This window comes from Cyanistes caeruleus, chromosome 15, assembly GCF_971803275.1.
Source record: "Cyanistes caeruleus chromosome 15, bCyaCae1.hap1.1, whole genome shotgun sequence".
Taxonomy (NCBI): Eukaryota; Metazoa; Chordata; class Aves; order Passeriformes; family Paridae; genus Cyanistes; species Cyanistes caeruleus.
This window is the reverse complement of record NC_141715.1, coordinates 3,815,826-3,839,265: the sequence shown is the minus strand read 5'-3', so window position 1 is coordinate 3,839,265 and position 23,440 is coordinate 3,815,826. Positions and strand designations below refer to the sequence as shown.

At 45.3% G+C, this 23,440-nt stretch overlaps 2 protein-coding genes across 2 annotated transcripts; both read right to left on the bottom strand.

Annotated features, from left to right (window-relative positions):
- Nucleotides 1-3,394: 3,394 nt before the first annotated feature.
- On the bottom strand, nt 3,395-5,567 carry LOC111935478 (ovomucoid-like). Its single transcript, XM_023935870.2, has 4 exons — nt 5,388-5,567; nt 4,561-4,583; nt 4,007-4,131; nt 3,395-3,578 (listed from the first exon to the last, which is right to left on the bottom strand). The coding sequence occupies exons 1-4, from the start codon at nt 5,440-5,442 to the stop codon at nt 3,533-3,535; spliced, it is 249 nt and encodes an 82-aa protein (XP_023791638.2). The 5' UTR covers nt 5,443-5,567; the 3' UTR covers nt 3,395-3,532.
- Nucleotides 5,568-7,157: 1,590 nt separating this feature from the next.
- On the bottom strand, nt 7,158-19,938 carry LOC111935365 (ovomucoid-like). Its single transcript, XM_023935733.2, has 9 exons — nt 19,786-19,938; nt 12,413-12,537; nt 11,436-11,455; nt 10,521-10,657; nt 9,930-9,987; nt 9,522-9,658; nt 8,934-8,994; nt 7,837-7,946; nt 7,158-7,339 (listed from the first exon to the last, which is right to left on the bottom strand). Exons 2-9 carry the CDS (start codon nt 12,465-12,467, stop codon nt 7,294-7,296), a joined length of 624 nt encoding a protein of 207 aa, XP_023791501.1. The 5' UTR covers nt 12,468-12,537; nt 19,786-19,938; the 3' UTR covers nt 7,158-7,293.
- Nucleotides 19,939-23,440: the final 3,502 nt, after the last annotated feature.

Below are 23,440 nucleotides of genomic sequence, written 5' to 3'. Positions count from 1 at the left end.
AGGCATTAGGAGCAGTGAAAAACAACAGTTCCCATGCCAGTGAGCCTTGGGAAATGTCATACACCTGTTGCAAATGGGAGAGCAAAGTGAAGCCAGCTGCCCAAAGCTCTCTGGGATGTGTGTGGTGGTGTCAGACTTCCCTGTGGTGCCCAGCGACAGGACAACAAGCAGTGGCCATAAACTAAAATACAGCAAGTTCCACCTCAGCATGAGGAGAAACTTTCCATTGAGAGTTGCAGAGCACTGGAACAGCTGCCCAGGGAGGTTGTGGAGTGTTCCTGTCTGGGGTCATTCCAAACCCACTTGGCCATGTTCCTGTGTCACCTGCTCCAGGTGTCCCTGCTTTGGCAGGGGTTTGGACTGGATGATCTCCAGAGATCACTTCCAACCCAAGTTATCCTGTGATTCTGAGGTTCAGAAACATCATGATGGAGGGCTCAGTAAAGTGACTTTGGGATTATTTCAAGATTTCTACAGATATGAGATCCATATAAAAGCTTAAATAAAACTCTTAAATGAAATGCTTCCTTCTATTTCAGACTTCTAGAGGGCAAACATTCAGGAAGGTTTTGGCAACATGAATGGGATAAATGTTGGCCATCAAACAATGGGTCCTCTAGTATTAAAGTAAATTTCCAGTAACTCTGGAAATTCTACCCAGTTTCTAATCCAGCAGCATTTTTTCCCATAGCAGTGATAATTTCCTGGGAAGCTTTTCCTCTGCTCCTGAGGCTTCCTACCTCAAGTAAGCCCATAGCCTACCACAACCTAAAAAAATCCTTCACTGATGCAAATCTTGCCATAGGCTTCATCTGGCTACAAAGAGCAGCAACGGGGGATTTTTTTATTATTATTAAATGAGAGGGTGGGTGCGTGCACGCAGGATTTGTTGTCGTGCCAGCAGCAGTGTCATTGTCCCTGCTGTCACGGGATTTTGGAGGACAAATGGGTTATTTCTCTGCAGTTCCCCAGGGATGAGGAACAACTGCAGGAGCTCCTGGCCAAGCTGCTGTTCCCAGACCTCTGCACACGGGGGCAGAGCTGGATCTTCTATGAGAACAAAAATTCAATTTACAGCCGGCAAAGCCCCTGCTCTAAGCCGCACTCACCTATTATTTCTCCTTGTAGTTCAGCTATCTGATTGCTGCCTGAATATCTCCAGTCTTTTAAGCATAGATGATATCGCAGGCAAGGGTGTCTGGAATAATCTGACTGTCTGGAAGCTGCATGCTAACAGCACAAGGCTGAGGATCCCAATCTCAGCTCTGCCTCACTGCAATAGCTCTGACACAGCCAGCCCCAAAAACACCTGCAATTAATTGAATTTTCGAATATAATTTTATTTTGCTTCACATCAAAAAAGATGCAGTAAGAAACAATTTCTCTTGAATGAAGCCATAGAGAGAAACTGCATTAACAAAAAGGTCTAGACTGGCCTGAGGTATATTTTGGCCAGCAACAAGTAGAACAATGCACAAAAATAGAAGGAACAATATAAAATAAAATAGAACAAAATAAGTACATGCAATGTGTTAATCAGGTTGTGGGGTAATTGAATGGCATTTCCTGAATCCAAAACATCAGATAATGACATAAAGTGCTGAGGTACTGCTCAAAGAATTGTACCATAAAATACCTTGGCAGGCAGACAATGTTTCCTGCCTTGAATTTCCTGGAGGGAGAGTTAGATTAGTAATGGTGAGAGGATTTGTGCTGTTGTGGCAGGATTTTATTGAGAAGCAATAAAAAAAATTATTTCCAACGAGGTGCTCATAAAAGAGAATTCTCTTCCTCTCCATCCTAAGGAGCATCCAGGACCAGCTGCTGGGGCGGGAGGCCGGGGGTTCCACTGGGGTCCTGCTCTGCCCTCGGTCACTCCTGAGCAATCCTCACTCTGCATCACTGAGGATTTATCATTTCTGCTCACAGTTTCCTCTTAATTGCCTGCTGGATTTTCCTGTTTAGCAGGCATGCCCCTGCAAGAGGCCCTCTGAGCATCACGGGGATCTCCAGCACAATCGGGAGCTCTGCTCATCTCCAAGGCATCGTGGTTCCTGCGCGCCATCCTCATCCTCTCTGCTGCTGCCTAAGAAATAAAATAACTCCTGGAGCTGCTGCTCTCTTACCCTGACTCCCACGCTCAGCAGAGGGGGAGAAGGAGGAGACAATGTGCCCCACACCCCCAGCATTACCTCCCAGAGCCTCAATTTATCCTGGTCCCCAGAAATTGCATCTGACTCTGAAAAGCTTTCCCGCACACAGACCTCCTCTCACAGGAGGGACATGCCAGCCCCAGGAAGGGACTTGGCACTAAATGGTTGCAGAGAGTCATGTCTTTTGGAAATAAATTGTCTCCTTTTAGAGAGCTGCTCTCTGCAGTCTCTGGGAAGTGACACATTGTCACTTAAGATCATTAACTATTTGACTGTGAGACTGCTGCCTCTACAGCACGCGGCACTGGCAGCGCCTCGCTGTTAATGAATAATAAATTAACACTATGACTCTGAGCCCTTCCTTTCATCAGCCGAGATTTCCAGAGGCCGGAGAATCTCAAAGGATCCTCTACAAGCGACAGTCAAGGTAATTACCTTCAGCCAGGAGCTAAGTGATGGGTGAGGTGCCCAGCCGGGCTGCGGTGACTGCCAGCATCCCCTGGACATCAGCTCTGCTAGCACTGGGGTTCTGCAATGCCCCTCAGCAGTGAACCAACGTGGGCACACAGGGGTCTGCCTGCCCAGAGAAAACACCCTGACATTGCTCTGGGGAGCTAAGCAGATTGCAGAAGGCCTTCTCTCACCTAGAGATGTTTTTTTTCAACCCTGCATGCGAGGTGGAGGCAGCTCGGAATGTGACCTTCTCCACATATTCTTTAGTAGTGTAAGAAATTTGGGATAACCCTGGAAACTGAAACAGGGATGAGCTCATTGTGCCAGCAAGACCCCTTCTGTGTGGCAGAAGAGTGGCAGAACACCCCAATTACAGCAATCTTGGGGCTGTCTCTAATTTTGTTAACATTTAGGTTTGCCCAGCATCCCTTTGCTCTGCCAGGCTCCAAAGAGTGAGGCTGGGAGAGGTGCAGGTGTCTGCCAGCAGCACAGGGAGGGAGGCAGCTCCTCTCACCCAGGCAGAGTCATTGTCTGACATCCCCCCAGAGCAGCAGAAGGACAGGGGCACCAGGATGCATCTCCTGCTTTTCTTTAGGAAATCCAGATGGAGGTGGATGCCCACAAAAGTTGCCCATTGCCTTTGGGGTTGGGGTTGATATTTTTGTAGATCAGAACAGAGATCTCCCTCTCCCTGAAATTTTCCCATTAACTCCCACACCCCAGGGCTGTAGCAGTGCTATAACCATGCAACATGTTAGGTAAAACCAGAATGAGACAAAAGCAAGGCATAAATGCTAGGTCTTTTTTTTTTTATTAGCAGGGGTTTCAGGATTGATAAGAGGTTTTCAAGGGTCAGGTCAAGGGTTTAGGAAGTCATCTGCCATGGGGAACATCACCAGCTTTCTCAGCTGAATTCCATCGAGAACTTAACAGGCATTAAGAGATCTCAGACCAAGATCTCCACGGCTTCTCCTGCAGAGAAAGAAATCGGTACCTCAGAGACAGAACATCCGGGTTTTCACTGTTGGTCTGTCCCTCTACACCACAGAGGGACTTCTGAGCTCTATTACACATATTTTCTTTTATTACTGACATATAAAGACAAGAAAAATTCTTAATTTAAAAGACCAAATAGTCTGTAGGAAACAGACTTCATTTGCTGAGATAAAGCTCTTTTGCAAATCACTTAAGAGGAAAATGGAGAACACTATGTTCTCTCTTTATATCTGAAAGAAAGGAGTTCCCAGCAAACCCTCCCAATAAAAAAAAAGAAATTAGCCTTGCTGGTGAGAGAACAAACAAACAAAAGGACTTTACTTTTTCAGCCAGTCTCCATGACTGATTAGGCATTTTAAGCTAATTCACCACTTGGTAGGTGAAGAGATTGGTTCTGTACGTACAGGTATGCATTGCAGAACATGCATTTGTTGGGGTAGGTGACACCATCAGAGCCGCAGTGGGGCATATACTCCATGGAACACATATTCCTCAGAGTCCTCTGGTTCCTGCAGTAGATGGGTGCAGCCTGTATTCCCAAAAAAAAAAAAAAAAATAGCTCTCAACCAAATCTGTGTGAGAAAAGTGATATTAGGAGCACCCACAGAGCCCTTGAGCCCTTACTGCCCAGGAGCAGAAGCTGAGGAAAAGCCCAGGGACAGGGCAGGATGCAGTGCAGTGCTGCCTCCAGCCATGCAGAGCCTGTGTAACCACTGTAAATGATGCTGCAGTAACTTTTGACAACAACTTGGACATGAACTGAATACTGCCCTACTTGTTGAAACCGTCACCGGATGAAAATGGCAATTTCACCCGATAATATCTGTGGCAAAGATTGCTCAGGCAGCTGGGTGTCTCAGGATTTTGAAAGGCTCCATCATGATGTGATTAGTAAAGATTTATACAGAAACTGCTTTAAGGAAAGAAAAGATGGAGAATAGAAAAATCCATCCCTTACCTGCAGCGCATCAGTAGCTGGAACTAAAAAAAAAAACCAGAAGAAAAAATGAAATATGTTACAAATGCAATTCATGGATTCTGTTAAAATCTGAGAATGCACACCCTGAATACATATCTTCCAACTCCCTGTGTGTTAGCAAATTATTCTTAGACAAAAGGAATTTCAGGCAAAATGTTGTGCCATACTGTATGTTGGTTCTGTAGCATTTTTTTTTTTTAATGAGGGTTACAGTCAAAATGGAAAAAAGCATGTAAAATAAGAGAAAGACATTTTCCATGCTTCAAAGGATGGAGCAGGACATGAACTCAAAGCAAAGCAAATTATTGAGGTAAACAGGGACATAAAGCTGACAAGTACACAGAGGCTTATTCTTAAATACGAATAGCATTTTGTGAGAGGCGAATTTCTAAAGCTTCTAGAGCAGTTCAGGCTCTCAAACTGCACCTCGGTTCAGGATGAGTGCAGGAAATGTTCACTTTCATTCAGTAAAATTATTTGTGTTCCTGCAACATTTCAGAGGTTAAATAGTGGTTGTCTGAGTCTCCGGGTTGCACCACGTACATGTCACTTCTTTCATTATGCATAAACTAGCACTGAGAGTAGAGCTGTTCCCACAGTTGTTCTTACCCACTCAGTTCTGTTGCTAAAATATTACCCCATAAGTGATAGTCTCTGATGTCAAGTCTTTTCAACACTATCTTTCTAGGAGTAAATAAGTCCTTGCAGAATGGAGCTCTTTCCAGTCTGAGGATGTTTTTTTGTGGTTTTGAAGACAACCAGCGCTTACTCCAAGGCAGAGCAGGAGGCAGTGGAGCCTCACTCACCTGAGATGCAGAACAGGGCCAGAGAGAGCAGCAGCAGCAGCCCTGTGGTCTTCATGGTGGCTGGATCAGCTGTGAGCAGCAGAGCTTGGCTTTTGCTCAGGAAACACAGCCTGGATTCTGTCCTCAGGTGGCAACCACGCTTATATGTACGCCTGCAGCACTGGGGGGTGTGTGTGTGTTTGTGCACGTTCATATTTGCCTTATCCACCCTTATCCTGCAGCAACATTTCCAGCCTTTTGTCTCAGTGGCAATCTCCACAGAGGTAAGCCGTGCTGTGAGCCAAGAATTGATGTTTCTTCATCAACGGGAGTCACGAGAAGTTTAGAGGTGTGAGATACACCCTCTGAATCGTTATTTTAAGTGAAATATGTGACAGGTTCCTTCTGAAGGACCACAGAAAACTCCTGCAGGCAAAAGAGCGACTGTACAAACTGCTGACAGATTTTCTCTGTGTTCACCTATCAGTGCCTTTTTTTGGTGCTTTTTCATAAGAAAAACACTGAATTAAATGCTTCCATAGCAGAAAGGCTCTCCTTTTATTTTTGTGCTTCACCCAAGTAAAACATCACTAAGTTATAGTGAAAGCAGGAAAAACAGTGAACCAGGAAGGCAAGCAAGAGGGCGTCCCAGACATGGAATAAGTCCTGGGAAATGGCAAGGGATGGAGAAACTTTTATGGGATTATGAAAAAAAAAAAAATTTACAATTGTTATTTCCCCTAAAAGCCATTAGCTTTGCAGTAATAGACTTTTAGTATGATGATGACAGAATGATTTGAGACCCTAGCATGGATCCTAGAAAAGTTGAGCCCAATCTGGAAATCACTGCTTCATCCATCTGCCCATCTCTATATAAATCCTTTGTTTTACCACCAGAGCATTGCTTTCTGGGACAACCTCCATCAGGGAGAACAAGCTCCCCTCTCCCTTTAATTCCCTGAAGAAATGCATGTGGGAGATATTACATTTTAGAAGGGATAAACCCAATTTATTTATGCCTCTCTTGTGTGGATCAAAAATAAAAAAAAAACCAACCCAATTCAATACTCAAACAGAAGACAAAAGCAAAATAAATTTCATGCACAATACGTCAATGACAGGTCACACTCTCAAGAAACAGAAGGATACTTTGTCCTTGGATTTTGAAACACTGGTGAAATACTCCTTGGGCTGGAAAAGAGCATTGTGTAATTGAAGACTGAGAGAAGACAAGTAGGCAGGAGTAGGCACCACACCTAGGAAGGCATTCATCTTAAAAGAGTTGAAGGGATGAAAAGGACGACTTCAAGATGAGAAAAATCTGGTAATAAGTCACTTGGAGGACTTAGACAAATAGACAGGGACAATGCACATGCCTGAGAAATGTGGGCTTTGCCAGCAGAGTGCCCTTGAGAGAGCAACATTTCAGGTGAGGGCAGAGCCAGGGATGAGCCCTGGGCAGTGACACCAAGGTGTGACCGAGTTTTGCTGACAAGGAAAATGCACCAGGAATACCTCAGGAAGGACCCTCCTGTGCCACCACTCCTTTGCAGTGTCAGACATCTGAAGGGTCACTCATGCAGTGGCACTGTCATTTATGTGCCAAGACACACAGCTCTGGGGTTTGAGCATCTGTATTTAATTTTCTGCCTTTTATGAGAGGGAGGGGAGCAAGACATTGCTCTTGTTCTATCCCAGAGCTTTGAGCACGTAACCTATTCTGCCTGGTATCATCATTTAACAAATCAAGAAAACGTTTCGTGAGACAACAGATGAAAGGAGACAAGGAAATGTTGCTGATTTAGTTTATTGAGGAAGAAAATCAGGAGTGAGCTGAGTTCCCCAGAGGGTGAGATGAACTGAGGTGAGATCTTCAGCTGGGATTTGCCAGTGGGGATCCTGTGGTGAATTCTCTCGGCACTGATACTCAGCATTTTCCAAAATGGCTTAAAGTGATAGTCCCATTGCTGTCCCTGAAAGCAAGGAGAGGAAAGAATGAATGAAACACAGAGCCCTGCCTGCTATAATCTGTCTTTCTGATGGCTCCTAGAGATGGTGTCAAACGGGATCCTGCCCCAGAGCCAAGGAACGTGAAGACTCATAATCCCATTTGCTATTTGATTATTAAGAGATGAGTGAAACAATTTAACCCATTTTTAAGACTGAAAATATCTGTGGGGAAACTACAGTGGAATTTCAAAAGGAAAGGAATTTCATTTCCTTTGCAACATGCAAGAAAAATTCCATTAAAGTTAAATGGTCTTCGAACCATTCACACTAACAAAGCAGCCATAGCTTTTTTTATGCTCTAATGAAAAAAGTAAATGAATGCTTGACACGGTGGCTGGCATTCCCTCTTGCCCCAAATGCCTAATCAACAGTCCCCAGCAAACATAAAAGCAGTAATTGTGCAAACTTGTGCCCACAGGAGGCAACTGATAACACGAATGTCCCTCATGTTTGTACGTACACGACTGCATTGCAGAAGTTACACTTATTGTTGTATGTTGTGTTGTCAGAGCCACAGACAGGCATGTAGTCAAGTGAGCAGACAGGTTTGGGGTATTCCCTGCAGTCAACCTGCAAAAAAATAAATAAAAATTAAAGAGTCTGATGTAAAGGAGTCACTAGCACAAGGACCTGAGCTAGAGCTGCAGCGCTAACGATACCAATCATACCAAAAGTAATTAACTTCCTTGCACATCTGATATAAACTGAGGTGTCAGTTTCTCCTATGCCAGGAGAATTTAATAATATAAAAATAGATCATAATTTCCTGTTTGAAGAGATGTATATCATAACCTGGTCATGGCATTTCCAAGCAGCAGCTCACTCAGTGAAGGTGCCGTGCTCTGTGTTCCCAAGCTGGCCAGGAAATTAAATGGAAAAACACTGGTGTCTGGAGAAATGGAGTGCTGATCCTCCATAAAGGTCTATTATCCCTCCTGGAGTCTTTAAACTGGAAGATTAGCACGTAGCTGGGTACTGCAAGAGTGGGATTCTGTTTCCTGGAGCAATGGGTGCTGCACTTGCTGAGGAGCGTTGTAGGGCTAAGAACGTGTCTGGGTGCAGGAGGAGGCTGAGGAGGAGCAGAAACCTGTCAAGGCTTGCTGACTGCACAGAAATCACATCTAGCTGAGGTTCTACACCTGAAAACAGCTGAGGTTGGAAGGGCAGAAGTCACTCCTCTCTACATTCTGTACTCTCACTCTGTCCTACACACTGCTCACAGCTCCTGCCAGCAGCAGGCTCTGCACCAAGTCACCGTGAGCAAGATGGACCATTGGTCTGACCCCAAAAGCTATTCCCTGTTCTCATTCACAGTTCTGCCCTGGTGGATTATTTCTACTTCTCTTTTACTCATTCCTTCCCAAGCAGTCACCTGCTCCTTTCCTGGCATTCACATAAATGATGTTTATTACGTGTAGAGAAAGCAAAACCTCTCCCATTCTGCAGCACAGCAGCTGTTTCACTTCTGCAGGACTCTGCTGGTCTGGGGGCTGCTGCAGACACTGGCAGTGCAGCAGCAGGCCCAGAACCCAGCCCCTGATCACCCAATTCACTTACTGTGACAATTTCCTTCTTACATTCACCGTCATTCTTCTTGCCAACACTGCTTCCAGCCTCTCTGGGAAGGGAAGAGACCTGCATTAGGGAGCTCCAGAAGCAACCTGTTCTGCTGAACCCCCTCACCCAGGAATGCTGAGCAGCCTCAGGCACAGGAGGGGATACAGGAGACATCCAGCTAAGGTTGTGTCCATGTGGCTCCAGGGACCAGCTCGGGTGGTGCCTGCCAGAGAGCTGGGTTACAGCAAGGTGTGAGGGTGGCTGAGGAGACAGGCTGTGTGACAATGTCAGTGTCACACAGGTTAGCTGCTGTCCTCTGCAAGGCAGCATCTGCCACACAGACCCTTTTAACTTAGTTAAGGGAAGCATCCTGTCCTGTGTGAGAGCCCCACCCAGCCCTCCTCTTCTCTGTCTAGACCAAGGGCACAGCCTTCCTTCTAATCACAGAGGAAAAGAAAGTTTAGTCAGGAGGAAAAGAAGGTTTAGTCAGGAGGAAAAGAGGAGGGTCAAGGCCCAAGCCCCTCACAGAAAAGGCCTTGGTAGCAGTTCCAGGAGCACTCACACCTGGCCCCTGTGCTCAGTACTCACAGGCTGCGGGCACAGAGCAGGCACTCGTTGTCGTAGGTGACCCAGTCGGTCCCGCAGACGGGGCTGACGTCTTTGCTACACAGCAGCACCGCTTTGCCCTCCTCACTGGTTGTGTTGGGGTACCTGCTGCAATCCACCTGCCGAGGGAGCAAACAAAACCCTGCTGAAGGCCTTGCTTACAGCACACAAGCAGATCTGCTGAGTGCCTCTGCCTGGCCACACAGGACAGCACCACAGCGGGAGAACAGCTTTTGTGGGAGTCAGTGATCACAGTTCACTTGGAGGTGACCGGTGCAAGATTCTGACAGCTCATCTGTACTCTTGTTTAGGGTTTGAATTATTTCAATAAGCACTTTTGGCTACTCAGAAGCAGAACACACCCCTTGTTCTGCCCCTGGTTTTACTTACAGGAGCTTCTTCCTTGCATTCTCCATCGTGGTCTTTGCTGACATTGGTTCCATATTCTCTGCAGAGGGAAAGATAAATGTTAGGAAGTTCAGGGGAGGTATCTTGCTATTTCCTAGGTTCTAGAATTAGTACGAGGGAGAACTGATTCTTTCTCAGTCAGGCTTTTTTATATCTATATTTGAGAAGGTAATTCCACCCTCCCTAACCAGCTGAGTAGCTGGCAGGGATGTAAAATCCTGGGAAGCTTTAGGACCATTTTGGGCAGCTCTGAGCAGAGCATCCTTTTGCTGTGATGAGATGTGCTCTTAGAACCGTCACCTGGCTGCTCCTTGAGACAGAGAGGAAAAAACCTGAATAAATTACACAAGCAAAAGAAAGACATGGTGACAAAAGCTCTGCCTGAGCGCTGTGCTGTGATACCCAAGCTCTTTCTGAAGGAATTGACACAGGTGACGTGTGACAGAGCACTGATTGTTGAGCAGTGGTGCTGCCAGGAGCTGTGAGCTGTGCTGCCTGAGGTCCCCAGGCTGTCCCCAGGCTGTCCCCACGCTGTCCCCAGGCTGTCCCCACGCTGTCCCCAGCAGTACATACACGTTGTAGGCACAGAGCAGGCACTCGTGGCTGTAGGTGACGCTGTCGGAACCGCAGATGGGGCTGACGGCGTCGCTGCAGACCGGCACCTCCTTGCCCTCCTCGTTTGTGGTGTTGGGGTATGTACTGCAGTCCACCTGCCAGAGCAATCACAGCAGCAGGCTGAGAATACCCACAACTCTCGTTTTGTGTGGGACACTGACCTGGTACCACCAGTTCTCACTGTCACAGCACAAACTTCTGCTGTGGGTCCATCACAGCATCCATTCACTGGTGAATCCTTCCTGCAGAGATGTCCCCACAGAGCAGCAGAAGAGGAGGAGGGAAGAGCTATAACCATGCAGCCCCTTGGACAGGATAAACCAGTGGTGCTCCCTCATGCTCACTTGAGATGGTTTTATAAAGGCTCTCCATTGGTCCCTTGTTCTTCTATTCTTTTGGTCCCTCCACTGCACTTCTGTTTCTACTTTTTCTTCCTTAATACACTGATCATGTGTTTTTCAGAGGACCAAGACTAATGACCTGTGAGGAAGCTGGACCAGCTCAGAGTATTTTAGTCTCTCAGTAGGTTGCCCTCAGGTAGGCTCTGATACCAATCTATTGCTTCAGTTTAGAACCAGCTATTTATTTCCATCTTAAAGCTTAGACCAGTCTAAAGTCACTGAAAAAATAATTAATCCAAAAACTTTGTATCATTACCACTAAAACATTATTAACATACAGCATAGATGTACAGCCAAGGGCAGGATAATTTAATGTTTTACACTGTAGAATCTGATTACAATGACCCAAGTGTCACAACTAGGTGAAAAACAGCTGAGCACCTACAGGCTGGAGGTTTTTCCTATTCCTTTGGTTATGTCTTTACCAGGCCACATACTTGAGAAAAGTGACAGAAAGAAATCTTCCACCTACCTCAATCCCAAAGGCAGTATCTGGAAAAGAAAAGAGAGGCAGAAAGTATGAACCAAAGCCAATATGATAAGATCTCAATTAAAGCTGGAAATATGGATATAAAATTCCTGTGCGCAGAACCAAGCTGAATGATTTCCAGTGATTGTTTTTTTAACTAAATAAACTATGTGTGATTTTCCTTCTCTATGTTGATAAGCATAATAGCATTGCTTACTGCTGGCTGTGATGAAACACCTTTTTGAATAGTCTTGTTCTTTTTTTTTGTTCTGAGATATGTAGACTTATTAATTGAAAACAGAAGAGCTTTTCCTTCCTTATCTTTTTACATATCCGTTTTGACCCTAAAGCACTGCTGTTACATATCTGAAAATGCACCTGAATCAACACCGACAAATGCAAATAGTCACCTACAGGATAAGCAAATACATACAGCATCTGTTGTCAGAAATATGCATTTGAAAGAAGGCCAGTGTGAAAAAAAAATGTCTTTGGCTTTGTAATTTCATCAGTTGTGAATATGCAGTGAGAATATCAGTCTGGCTTGTTGTCATCTCTTGTTGTTCCATTAGCAGAAAGAGCATTGCAGGAAATTTGCCAGGGTCTTGCACAGAACTTGCTTGTGCCATTACAATATTTTCCTTACTAGTTACTGGAGGTCTGACCCCCTTCTTATGGCCTTATTTCAAGTATTCATCCATTTGCTGTAATTGTAGAAGTCTAAGCAGGGTAATGGTGTGAGAACATCAGTGTACAAAGTGTAAGAGCACGAGTTGCCAGCACAGAGCTCCACTTGCTGTTACTTGTATTTATGAGAATCGGCTACAGCAGCCATTGAGGACTGCCCTGAAATACTCCTGCAACCTGCACGATGCCAACCGAGGCAGCAGAGCCCTCTGAAGGAGATTTTTCTCCCTTTGAATCCTCTGTCTTACCCTTTTAAAGACAGCCAGGGCTCACACAGCCGGGGGGTCACTCACCTGGGGCGCAGCAAAGCGCGAAGGAGACGAGCACCAAAAGCCCTGCCGTGGTCATGGTGGAGGTGTCTGGAGTCTGCAGGCTGCCTGCTCCCACTCTGCTCACGAGATGCTCCCTCCAGGGCTGGCTGCAAATATATACAAATGCAATGTCTAAACTGTTCAACTGTAACATAAAACAACCTGCAGAATCTGTCACCAGCACAATGAGGCCGGTAATATTTATGGAGGTCTTGACTTTTCTGGTAATGGTCTGTGTCTGCTAGGCAATTGATTTTGGCTGGACACCTGGTTAATAGATCAAGACAAGCATCACAAGTTCTGAGTAGTCAGAAGCAAGCAAACAGCCTTTTGGATAAAAGAAACCTCTTTGGGATTCTAGTGGAAATGTAAGGAGCACAAAATATTGAGGGGAGTAAAGAGCAGGCCCCTAATTTGTCTCTTGCAGAGCAACATCTCCCACCAGGGAGCAGCTCAGGCAGGATGCAGTATCACCCTGTCTGCAGACCACGCTGAGTCTCTGCTTTCCTTTCTGGTTCTGGGTTTTTCTCCCCAAATTCCCAGATAATCACCTCTAGGTACAAACACAGGTCAGGTGTGGCTTTGCCATCAGCAGCATCAGCTAAGCTTTGTCAGGCAAGTCGGGCAGGACTGTGCCTAACCTGAGAGCCCAAAGGTATTTAGCACCAGTTTGAGTAAAGCCAAGGCTTCTTGACAGTTTCACTGCTTGGGTATAGAAGTGCTCAGTAGAAGACTTGAAAGCAGGTTAAAAATCTGTCAAATGCCACTAAAAATGTCACTTGAACCTTAGCAACAGGGAGCACTTATTTACAGACCCAGTCCCAGTTAAACACACGGATTCAGAATGTTCCGCCAAGCCATCTGAAGAACAAAAGAGGCTGAAGGTTTGGGAACCTATTTACATTGCACTAGCTATGCCTGAAAGTACAGTAGGTCCTTTCTTCTTGCAGATATTTTAGAAAATGATACTTAAAATATAGAATCTGTCCCCATTTCCCTGTCTGTCTTGTACCACCAGCCTTTGTGTCATCTCCAAATTGCTCCTGCCTAGGAGCAGGTCTGCACCTCTGCTGTTTCAGTAGCTGTAATTTTGCAGGAGTGGGTTCTGCCTGCAACCTGTTCCTCATCCTATTCACAGGTTTAAAATGGCAAGGCTACTTGGGTTTTTCTGGGGGGTCATGGGACCTAAGCATTGTGTTCAGGGTAGACTTCAGAACTATGGGAGGTGCAGAGCAAAAAATGCTTTACAGGTGCTGCCTTTAAGGAACAAGGCACTGCCCATTAGACAAATGAAATTAATCTGAAATCATTGAAATTCACCACAAGCAAATGTGGTGTTGTCTGATCCACCACAGTAGTCTAAAGGGTATATCTTGATCTTTAAATGGATATATTGTACAGTGCATAGAATCACCTCTCCTGGCATGCCCAGAAGGCCACAGCATGGCTGTGTGGATATGCAGGTCACATTTTTACTTCCAAGAGATGAGATTCTTCACAGGGAGAAGCATCAAAATAATTATGCTGCTGTGATTGTTTCTATAAATTACAGGGAGCATGCATGAATATTTCAGACAGATTTGGCACATCTTCAGGATATATTGCCCTGATGTGTCTTGTGAACAGCATCTCTGGAAGCCAAACACTTTTCCCTGAGTTTGTGCAGGAGTTACTGAAGCTGCTCTTTACATGTCACAGTTGCTGCTTTCACCTGTGCAGGCTCTGCAGAGTTGGAGGAGGCTGCATCTTTCTGGGTTAAACATGGACTTTGCCACTGCCTCCTCCAGCCAAGACCTCTCCAAACAATCCTCACCAGCCTTCACAGCCCCAACCTCGCAGCTTTTGACAGGTTTCCTCCTGCCTGGTGCCTGCATGCTGCTCCCTGCCCTGGACAGTGCTGTCCTTTGGGCAAGACCAGCCTCTCCTGATGAGTGGAGAGCACCTTCCTGCCAAAGTCTGGCACGTGTTACACCAGAGAAAAATTTTCCACTTCAGCTGCTGGTTTCCACAGCACTAGGTCTTGCCCTGGCCCCAGGAAACTCAGATTTTCTCTGACCACCACAAGGCCTGGCTGATGTGCAGCAGATCCTTTCCTTCTCTCTCACCTACAGACACTCCAGGGAGACTCAAATCTGCAACAATTAAATGTTGACTGGGTAACACCTGAGCCACTCAGGTACTCCCTAGGCAAACCACAAAAGTGACACCCAGCAATCCCCAGGTTTCAGACACTTGCACAGCCTGCAGCCATTCAGCATCCACAGCCTCCCCACCCTGGGTTACAGCTCCAGATTATCCCACCTCTGATAAAAGTGTGGAAAAATCCCACAGCTGGCTAAACTCATGATGCAGGACAGGTCTCTCAGTCCTTTGCTACTCCTGGAAGAACAGTTAGAAAGAGGATTTGGTCTGCAATCCTGCCACTGATCTGCTGTAATCCCCTTCATTATGGTCTTCTAATCCTTAAAGTCAGATGCAGCATATGGCTAATGACCATTTGGCTAAAGAAAAATCCTCTGTGTGCAGCAGCCAGCACGAGGGCAGAGATCCTACAAGAGAGCTGGAGATGGACTTTGGACAAGAGCATGGAGTGAAAGGAGAAGGGGGAATGAAAAGGCTTTAAGCAGAAAGAGAGTAGGTTTAGATTAAGGAGAAATTCTTTAGTGGGAGGCCCTGGCACAGAGTGCCCAGAGAAGCTGTGGCTGCCCATCCCTGGAAGTGTCCAAGGCCAGGCTGGATGGGAATTGCAGCAGCCTGGGGCAGTGGAAGGTGTCCCTGCCTACAGCAGAGGGGTTGGAACAAAATGATCTTTACGGTCCCTTCCAACCCAAAAATTTCTATGATTCTGTAATCTGCAGATAAGCAAAGGCAGTGCCACACCTCAGGGTGCTGCTTGTTATGGTCCTGAGCACCATGAGGTCTTTGTGCTGACACCAGGGCAGGATTTGGCCATTATAGAACATCCCTTCTGACTTACTCATGTAATTTCTTGCTTTACATTTCCCATTACAGTTTTTTTTCAGTATCGATTTCATATTCTCTGAAAGAATCAAAACTGAGGTTGGACAATTTTCTTAGCGGATATGCAAACTCTGAGCATAAATCACACATTGATAAATTAATAGAAAATCATTTAATACACTTTTCTAAACACTCCTGGGGTTTGTCACATTATTTAATTAACAAATAACTTCTGTAAAAGTGGGAAATACTGATTAATTGTAGCTCTTTCATGAAAATGCCTCTAATTACTGTAAAATGCCTGGTTAATACAATTCAGGCTGCAGTTTTCATCTCTGGCTTTTCTTTCACAGTGTGGCCAATAACTATTTGCACTGAGCCACATGCCTGGAGAAACCAACACAGCACAAATGGCAGCTCTGTCTCTTACCCAGTGCTCGAAGGGCTCGTTTGAACTGAGCAATAAAGCAAACAAAGTCACTGATATGATTAAAACATCTCACTATCAAAACATATCCATGTGCTTGTGAACTTATTAAATAGAACTTGATCCAGGTAGTGCTGGTGGATGTTTTCCTGAACCAATAAGACCATGTGCAGAACTTTGTACCCTGCAGCTGAAGGCTAACATGGTTTCACATTACTGATGCAATGAATTATATGTAGTTGGCCCCACAACAAGGGCAAATGTTGACACGTGGGAATGAGTCCAGCAGAGGCAGGCAGGTTGCCCAGGGACAGGGGCACAGGGCATTCCAGGAAAGCTGGAGGAGCTGGGCTTCTTCATCCTGGAGAATAAATGGCTACTGGGACCACATTGCTGTCTGCAGCTCCCTGTGGGGTTAGAGATAAGGCAGAGCCAGAGTCTTCTCTAAGCTGTATGGCAAAAGGATTAAATTCTGAATGAATGTGAGGAATTATTCCTTGTCATGAGGATGATCAAGCACAGAAAGCAGAGAGGCCATGCATGTCCTTCCTCAGTGCTACTGAGAACCCCACTGAGAAAGAAAGGCCTTGGGTACCCTGACCTGCTTTTGACTTTGGCCTTGCTTTGATCAGGGTTTGAGCCAGAGACCTCTGGAGAGTTCTTACAACTTGAATTATTTTATTTATATTGTACTTATATAATTCTCTCTCTTACAGATAGTAGTTATTAATAAAAAAACCCATACTATTTCTCTATGACCCAGGAGAATCTTCTCAGAATTTTCCCACAGCCTTTACTAAAGGGTCACAGGTAAGCTCTACAAAGAGCTCCCAGATTGTTTTTGCAGGGGGTGACCAGTAACATGTACAACAGAAAGAGTGGATTGTAAACCTTGTTGAAACAAAACCACATCAAATTTTAGGACATTATTTTAAACCATTCAAGTTTTAGGATATTATTTTAAACCATTCAAATTTTAGGATATTATTAGCTCTCAATGATTTCAAAGTCTCCTCTCTTCTGCATGAGCCCAGCACTTTGTCACCACAACCCCTCTCCAGAGGAGCATCAGCATTTGGATTTCCAGAAAAGTTATCTGCACCACAGAAAATCAGTTGCCAAAATATCATCCACTTTCCTGCTGTGCTGGAGCCTGGACCAGACGTGGGTCTCAGCTCTGAGGACACATCTCCATCTCCCTTGCCTCCTCAGCTCGTGCTGTGCTCCGGCTCTGAGAAGTTTCTGGATGATGAGGATGTCAGGTCAGGGCTCCTTTGCAGAAGGCAGGAGTTACTCATGGGGAAGCAGAAAAATGCTACAATGAACATCAGAAAAAGGAGGCAGCAACCAACACAATTTGGCTGGACATTGACCCAGGTTATTGCTCTTTGAAGTGAACACACTGCAGGGAAGGTGGGCTGGAGGTAACACAGAGGTATTAACCTGCAGCTGATCAGAGGAACAGGAAATCATTGGTTTAATCAGTTTCCCTAACACTTCAGTGATCTCAGCTCTGCATCACTGAGCACTTGTCTCATCTTTGCCACAGCCCAAGCAGGAACAACGAGGAGATGGCTGCAGGGAAGTGGCAGCTGACCTGGGACTGACACCATTCATGGCAGGACAAACCAAATCAGGCAACTTCACTGCTAGGGCTGGGGAAGTCTCCTTCAGGAGAAAATCTCCCACAGGTAGAAAAAAATAATAATAAAATTCAATAGATTCTTATCTGCAATGAGGCATTATTTATAGCTCAATGCACAGTTAAAATAGAACGAATAAGCATGTTCAGCTATGAAAGCAAATTGCTTTGAGGTTATATAAACCAGGGGAATAGCTGAACACATTTTCAAGCTACCAGCCATGCAGCAGCACACACATCACCAGAATAGCACACAGCAGGGGAAATGTGGCTGTGTCCCTTAGATTTCAGACTGAAATTCCTGACCCACCCAGGAGCATCACTGCCAAGAGAGGCTGGTAGGCAGAAGTAAGGTATTTTAACTGACTGACAGGCAGGGCTGGGAAAAGTGATCTAGTGTGGTTGGGATGAGCACTTGCTGCACGTTGAGCAGCAGAGAGGAAAGTGAAGGCCTCAAGGAAGATGGTTTGATCCCTGGACAGCTGCATTGCAGAGTTTGTTTACAGAGGGATAACCATCCCGGATGTGACTGCAGCACAAAATCTGTGGCCAGGCTGGCTGGGGAGCCAGGTTATTGTCTCACATGAAGCACAGGGATCATCTCTTCTCAGTGAGCTGCCAAGTCTCATTAATTTATCATGGGGCCATGCCTTCAGTGCTCACTCCCCTCAGCTCTGTTTTGTAAGATTGACAGATATGTCTATAGATCACAAAGTGTTCTTGACAAGAGGGTAATTAACCTTCAGTGTTTACATCTCCTTCCTCCTGGTAAGTAACATACAATTTGGGGATTTGGGCAGGTCTGGCAGTGAGTTACAGTTTCCTTTCATGCTCTTGGTCACAGTCCAGAAGGAGTGACTCTTCTAAGCTATACAAGGAGCAGTAGGTGACCAAGGGACAATCTCCCTGGGTAAAGGGCCAAAAAACTTGGACTCTGAGCTTTTGGGCCATCACCAGATCTGCAGTCATCCATGACTGTAACTCCACAGCCCTCTGGGTCCAGGTCTGGGATTTGCTCCATGCGAGCTCAGAACAGGGTGAGCTGAGGCTCTGCCCAGCTTGGGGAAACCAGGGTGAAGAAGTTTATACACAGACAGTGACATGTAGCAGAGGAATTGTTCTAAAGGGGGGTTAAGTTAGAGAAACATTCCAAGGGCATGTCCCCCTGCACAAATCCCATATGGGAGTGCCACTGTTACCTGCAGGCATCACCCTGCCCCAAGGAAAATCAGGGGATCACATCCCCATGCAAATCTTCTTTTCTATGTGAAACCACAAGATGAGGTGATGCAGAACAGAAGCAAGCAGAGCACCAAATAAAAACATGCTCCCAGGTCTCACCTCATCAACCAACAAACTAGCAAAAGTGCATACAAGGAACAATGTTTGGGAAAGACAAGTGAAGGTGCTTGCTTTCCTGTATGGGAATAAAACCAGGAACCCCTGGGATATGGGATGAATGAGGGTTTGGTTTTTAAGAATGATCTTGTAAGTAAAGCAGCAACAAGAGAGAGGTGCAATAGGCTAAGAATGAAAATTCACTGCTCTTCCTGGTGGGAACAGCAGGGAGGAGAGGGTGAGAGGCAGGATATATCATGGTGCTATAGCTTGAACACTTGGCTGGGAGAGGCTGAACTCGATGGAAAGGATTTCTATAGCTGTAGGACTATTAGCATCATAACTACTGAACACATCTTCATTATTAACATCAAAAGAAAGGGAAACAATTTAATTTATTCTGCAGAGCTGAGCTTTAATGAGACCACTGGCTGATTCTTTGCATCTGGATATGGGTGAAGCACAGTTGCTGCTGACAGAAAGGAACGTGATACCAAATTACAGGATTTTACCATTTTACAGTAAAACTGAGGTAGACAGCAGGAATTCTACCCTCTCTGAACTATTGCTGTAGCAAAGTAACCCAGGTATTTGCTTAGTAAGTTATATATGCATGACAAGTGCTCTATCATACTTGATCATCGGGCCCCTACCTCCCCTGGTTTGGGCACTGCCCCATTTGCAATCTGACAAAACATTCTTATCTTAGGAGAACTGAATGCAGTGATCTCTGCAAAGGCCTTGTGTGCCTTCTTTTCTGGTCTTGAAACGGGTTATTCTGCACTTTCCTGCTGCTGTCAGTGGAGGTTGTTTGTGAATGCATCCATAGCAAAGAAATATTTCTCCTACTTGTCTCATATTTTGCATCATTTTGCCATCCTTCCCTTCCTACTTTGGAATGCAGCCTGTGGAGAATAGCAATATTAGAAAGCTTGTGTTAAATCACTGCCAAATAAAATGTCAACAGAAGGTATATGCATCACTTACATCCAATCCTGCGCTGCCTGCTCAGCATCCGGCTGACTCTGTTTGGGATGCTGCCACAGAGAGCAATGGGAGTTCAGGCTGCTTCTTCATTTGCCTTCCTTCTTAGTCACTGGGATGGCTGCTGCTCCCCAGGCCCTGAGTGCCCCACGTTCTCTGAGGAAGGGAAAGTCTGCCATTAGAGACTCACTATGACCATTTTCCCAAAGGGATGCGAGTGCTGGGAATGTACATAAAACTCTCAAGTGCTGCAAGTGAAGGAGAGTTCATCTGAGTTAACCACCAACAATGAAGTGGTTTTACTGTCTCTGACTATTATAAACCTATCAGTCAACAAACCTCTGCCATCTGAATGTGCTGCATCATTTGAATTTCCACTCCGGATACTTTCTTCAGCTATTTTCTTTTCTCTGCTTAATCGTCATGATTTACCCCCAAGCACAAACAGCAAGTGGAGAGGGAGAAAAGGAGGATAAATTGGAAAAGCACAGGGAGAGGCCAGGGGCTAGGGAACTGTCACTCAGAAAGCATGTTCTTTCCATCGGAATGACACTTTATAGGCACAGATCCCACATTCACTGGTGTAAGTGGAACCATCTGTGCCACAGATCTGCTCCAGCACTTGGTCAGGGGGCCCTGACCATCCTCAGAAATGGCCCTGGGGCACGGGCTGCAGCCCAGCTTTAAAGGGAACGGCGAGAAAGAGCTCAAAGCAACGCATCCAAACATTCCTCGTCCTTCAGGGGGCTTGAACAAAATTAATGTTTTACTTCTATGCATGAAAAACAGGCAGGAAGCAGCACGCTGGATGAGCACCCATTCTTTGCAGTTTCATGTTATGTTTAAAATCATGGGGCCTCACCTCAGCTGGTGAAAATCTGGAAACCCCTCCTGGGCTGTGTGGATGTCTGCCAGCTGGAGACAGCTCCTTCCACTGCTGCTCTCTGCTTTCTGCCTCTCTACTCGCTGATCCGCGGAGAGCACGCAAGCAGAGCCCAGGGCATGGCAAAGAATCAAATAAAACTGTATCAAACATTAAATTACAACAAGAGAATGAACATGTCTGAGTGTGAACATATTGATGGATGAAATGGGTGCATACCAGGGCTATATATTTCTTTAAACACAGAAGTCCAAGGAAATTTTTTAAGTTCCCAAACTATTTTCTTTGCCAATCCTCAGTTAAATAGGATGATGCAATTGATACAATGAGTTTGAATAATTATTTCTGGGTTTCTTTTTTTTTTTTTTTTTTGAGGAACATATGGTTATAAAAATGTTTTAAAAATAATTTAAATATTCTTCTGAAATGAATATTTAAAAATCAGTGGGATGAGCCTTGTCACTCTCTAGCATCCCTCAAGAGAGTGACAGAGTGTCTGAGCCCATCCACATGCCTCACTAACAAATGCAGCATATGAAAAAATAGCTAAACCAAGGCAAATTATCAGCAGACATAATTTTGAAAGGCACAGATTTTTAGATAACGGGTTTGAATGAAGTTTAGGTACAGCCACGCTCAAGGAAAAGTTGTGGGTTTGGTTTTTTTTTTTCAAGCTGCAGATGTGTGAGTGCTGATAAAAGGTTTAAAAAAATCCCAGCTCAATATGAAAAGACTAAGTATTGTTTTCTACATTCCACTTATCAATCAAAATTTAAATGATTCGCCTCATTCTTCCCCCTCTTTGTGTTGCAAGAAAAATGACTGTAGACTCAGAAAACATTGATAACGCTATAAAGATAAGTCAGACAAACAAGGAAAGAGAGAGGACATTTATATTTTTAAAACATTGCCTCTGTGATATGTCCTGGTACATTTACAGGTCACAAATCCTGAGGCTGGATCGTCATCAGTGTGAAACACGTCAAAGTTGGTCCAGCCTTGGCAGCTCCATCCCTGCTCCCCAGAGCCGAGGGCTGCGGCTGCCAGGCGGTGTCTGGAGTGGCACCAGCTGCATTTCAGCACTACATTTGAGATGCCTCATGCTGCAGCCATAGCAGGCACTGCAAAGTCGTTTTTTTCCTTCACTTCATCCTTGACTGAGGATATAAGGCCGCTTCTGTTCACGGCAAGAGTGCAAAAATAAGAGTTCACCAAGTCCATGCTTGCATCTGATCCTTTCAGCGCCTCTTTCCAGGTTATAAACCAAGCTTTCCCAGCATGACTGTGGAATGTGTTCTGAGACAAACCTGGCTATTTTGAAGCTGCTCAGGCAGCTCAAGGTGAGTAAGAAAGCCCCAGGGTTCTGCAGCATCATGCACCTGAGCAGGGATGGAGCAGCAGGCTGAGCAGCACTAAAGCATCTGTCACCCACACAGAGATGGCTGCTGTTTGCAGCTTGGCAAGCACTGAGCTCCTAAGGTGACTGGGGACTTCTCAGCTGGGGAGGATGGACCAGATGCCCTCCAGTGGTCCCTTCCAACTTTAACTATTCTGTCACCTCTTGCTGTTTCCCACCACAGTAGCATCCATCCACCCATCCATCTCTCCAGCCATCCCTCTGCCTGTGCCCAAGCAAACACCCAGCTCCGTCTGCTGTGCCTTGAAACCACCTCTCAAGTCTCAGTGGCACTTGAAGCCTGGTATTGTTCTACCTCTCTGCTAAGCCACAAAAATTCAATGTTCCCACTTGAATGTCCTTGTCTTTGACTGATCATTGCCTCCTCATCATAGAATTGTGTAGGTTGGAAAAGACCCTTAAGATCATCAAGTCCAAACATTACCATTGCCAAGGCCACCACTGAACCATGTCCTGAAGCATCACATCTATACATATTTTAAATCTCTCTAGGGTCAGTGACTCAACCACTCCCTGAGCTGCCTCTTCCAGTGCTTGACAACCCTTTCCATGAATAAATTTTTCCTAACATCTGATCTAAAGCTCCCCTGATGCAACTTGAGGCCATTTCCAATACAAAGCAGAAAGAAATCATCTAAGTAACACACATTCAGTAAGTAACCGTGGAACAGCTGAAAAACAACTCCAAGGCACAGAAAACCACCCTGCCCTATTTTTATAGCTATATTGCTTCATAAAACACCCCCTGAGCCCGGGAGATATTTAACTCCAATGTCAGGCTTTTCCCATTTCCTGGCCCAGTTTTAGTGATTTATCCCATTATGTACTTTTACAAGAAACCTACTGGTGAATCCTGCATGGAAACCTCTGTCCTCTAACCCCTTTGGCTGCTGCTTTGGATGGCTCTGACTGGATCTCAGCTTTGTGTCTCCTTGAATTCTTGTTTGCCTTTGGTGTCACCAGACAATGAGATCCACAGAGGAGGCTTTGGCTGTGCCAAGATAGTGCCATCGAGTTGGCTCCTGACAGCTTTACTGCAAAGGCTTGCAAAAGCCAGCAGTCAGAGCACAGTCCAAGTGAAAGGCTGCCAAAGTCCACAAGAAAAAAAACATTATTCAGGTCTTATCCCTGAGGATAACCAAGTAACACTTAAACAAGAGTAAAACAGCATGTTCTGCAAAAACACCTGAGCAGAAAATGGCAAAAAGGTTATATAAACCAAAAGAACGTTTACTTTAGGACACAGACCCAAGAAAAGTACAATAAGCCATTGTTAGTTACAAATCATCCTGAAAATGGACACTAATGGCACAGAGGTACTGTGGCCTCATTCCCTGGTACAATACCCCCAATACCTC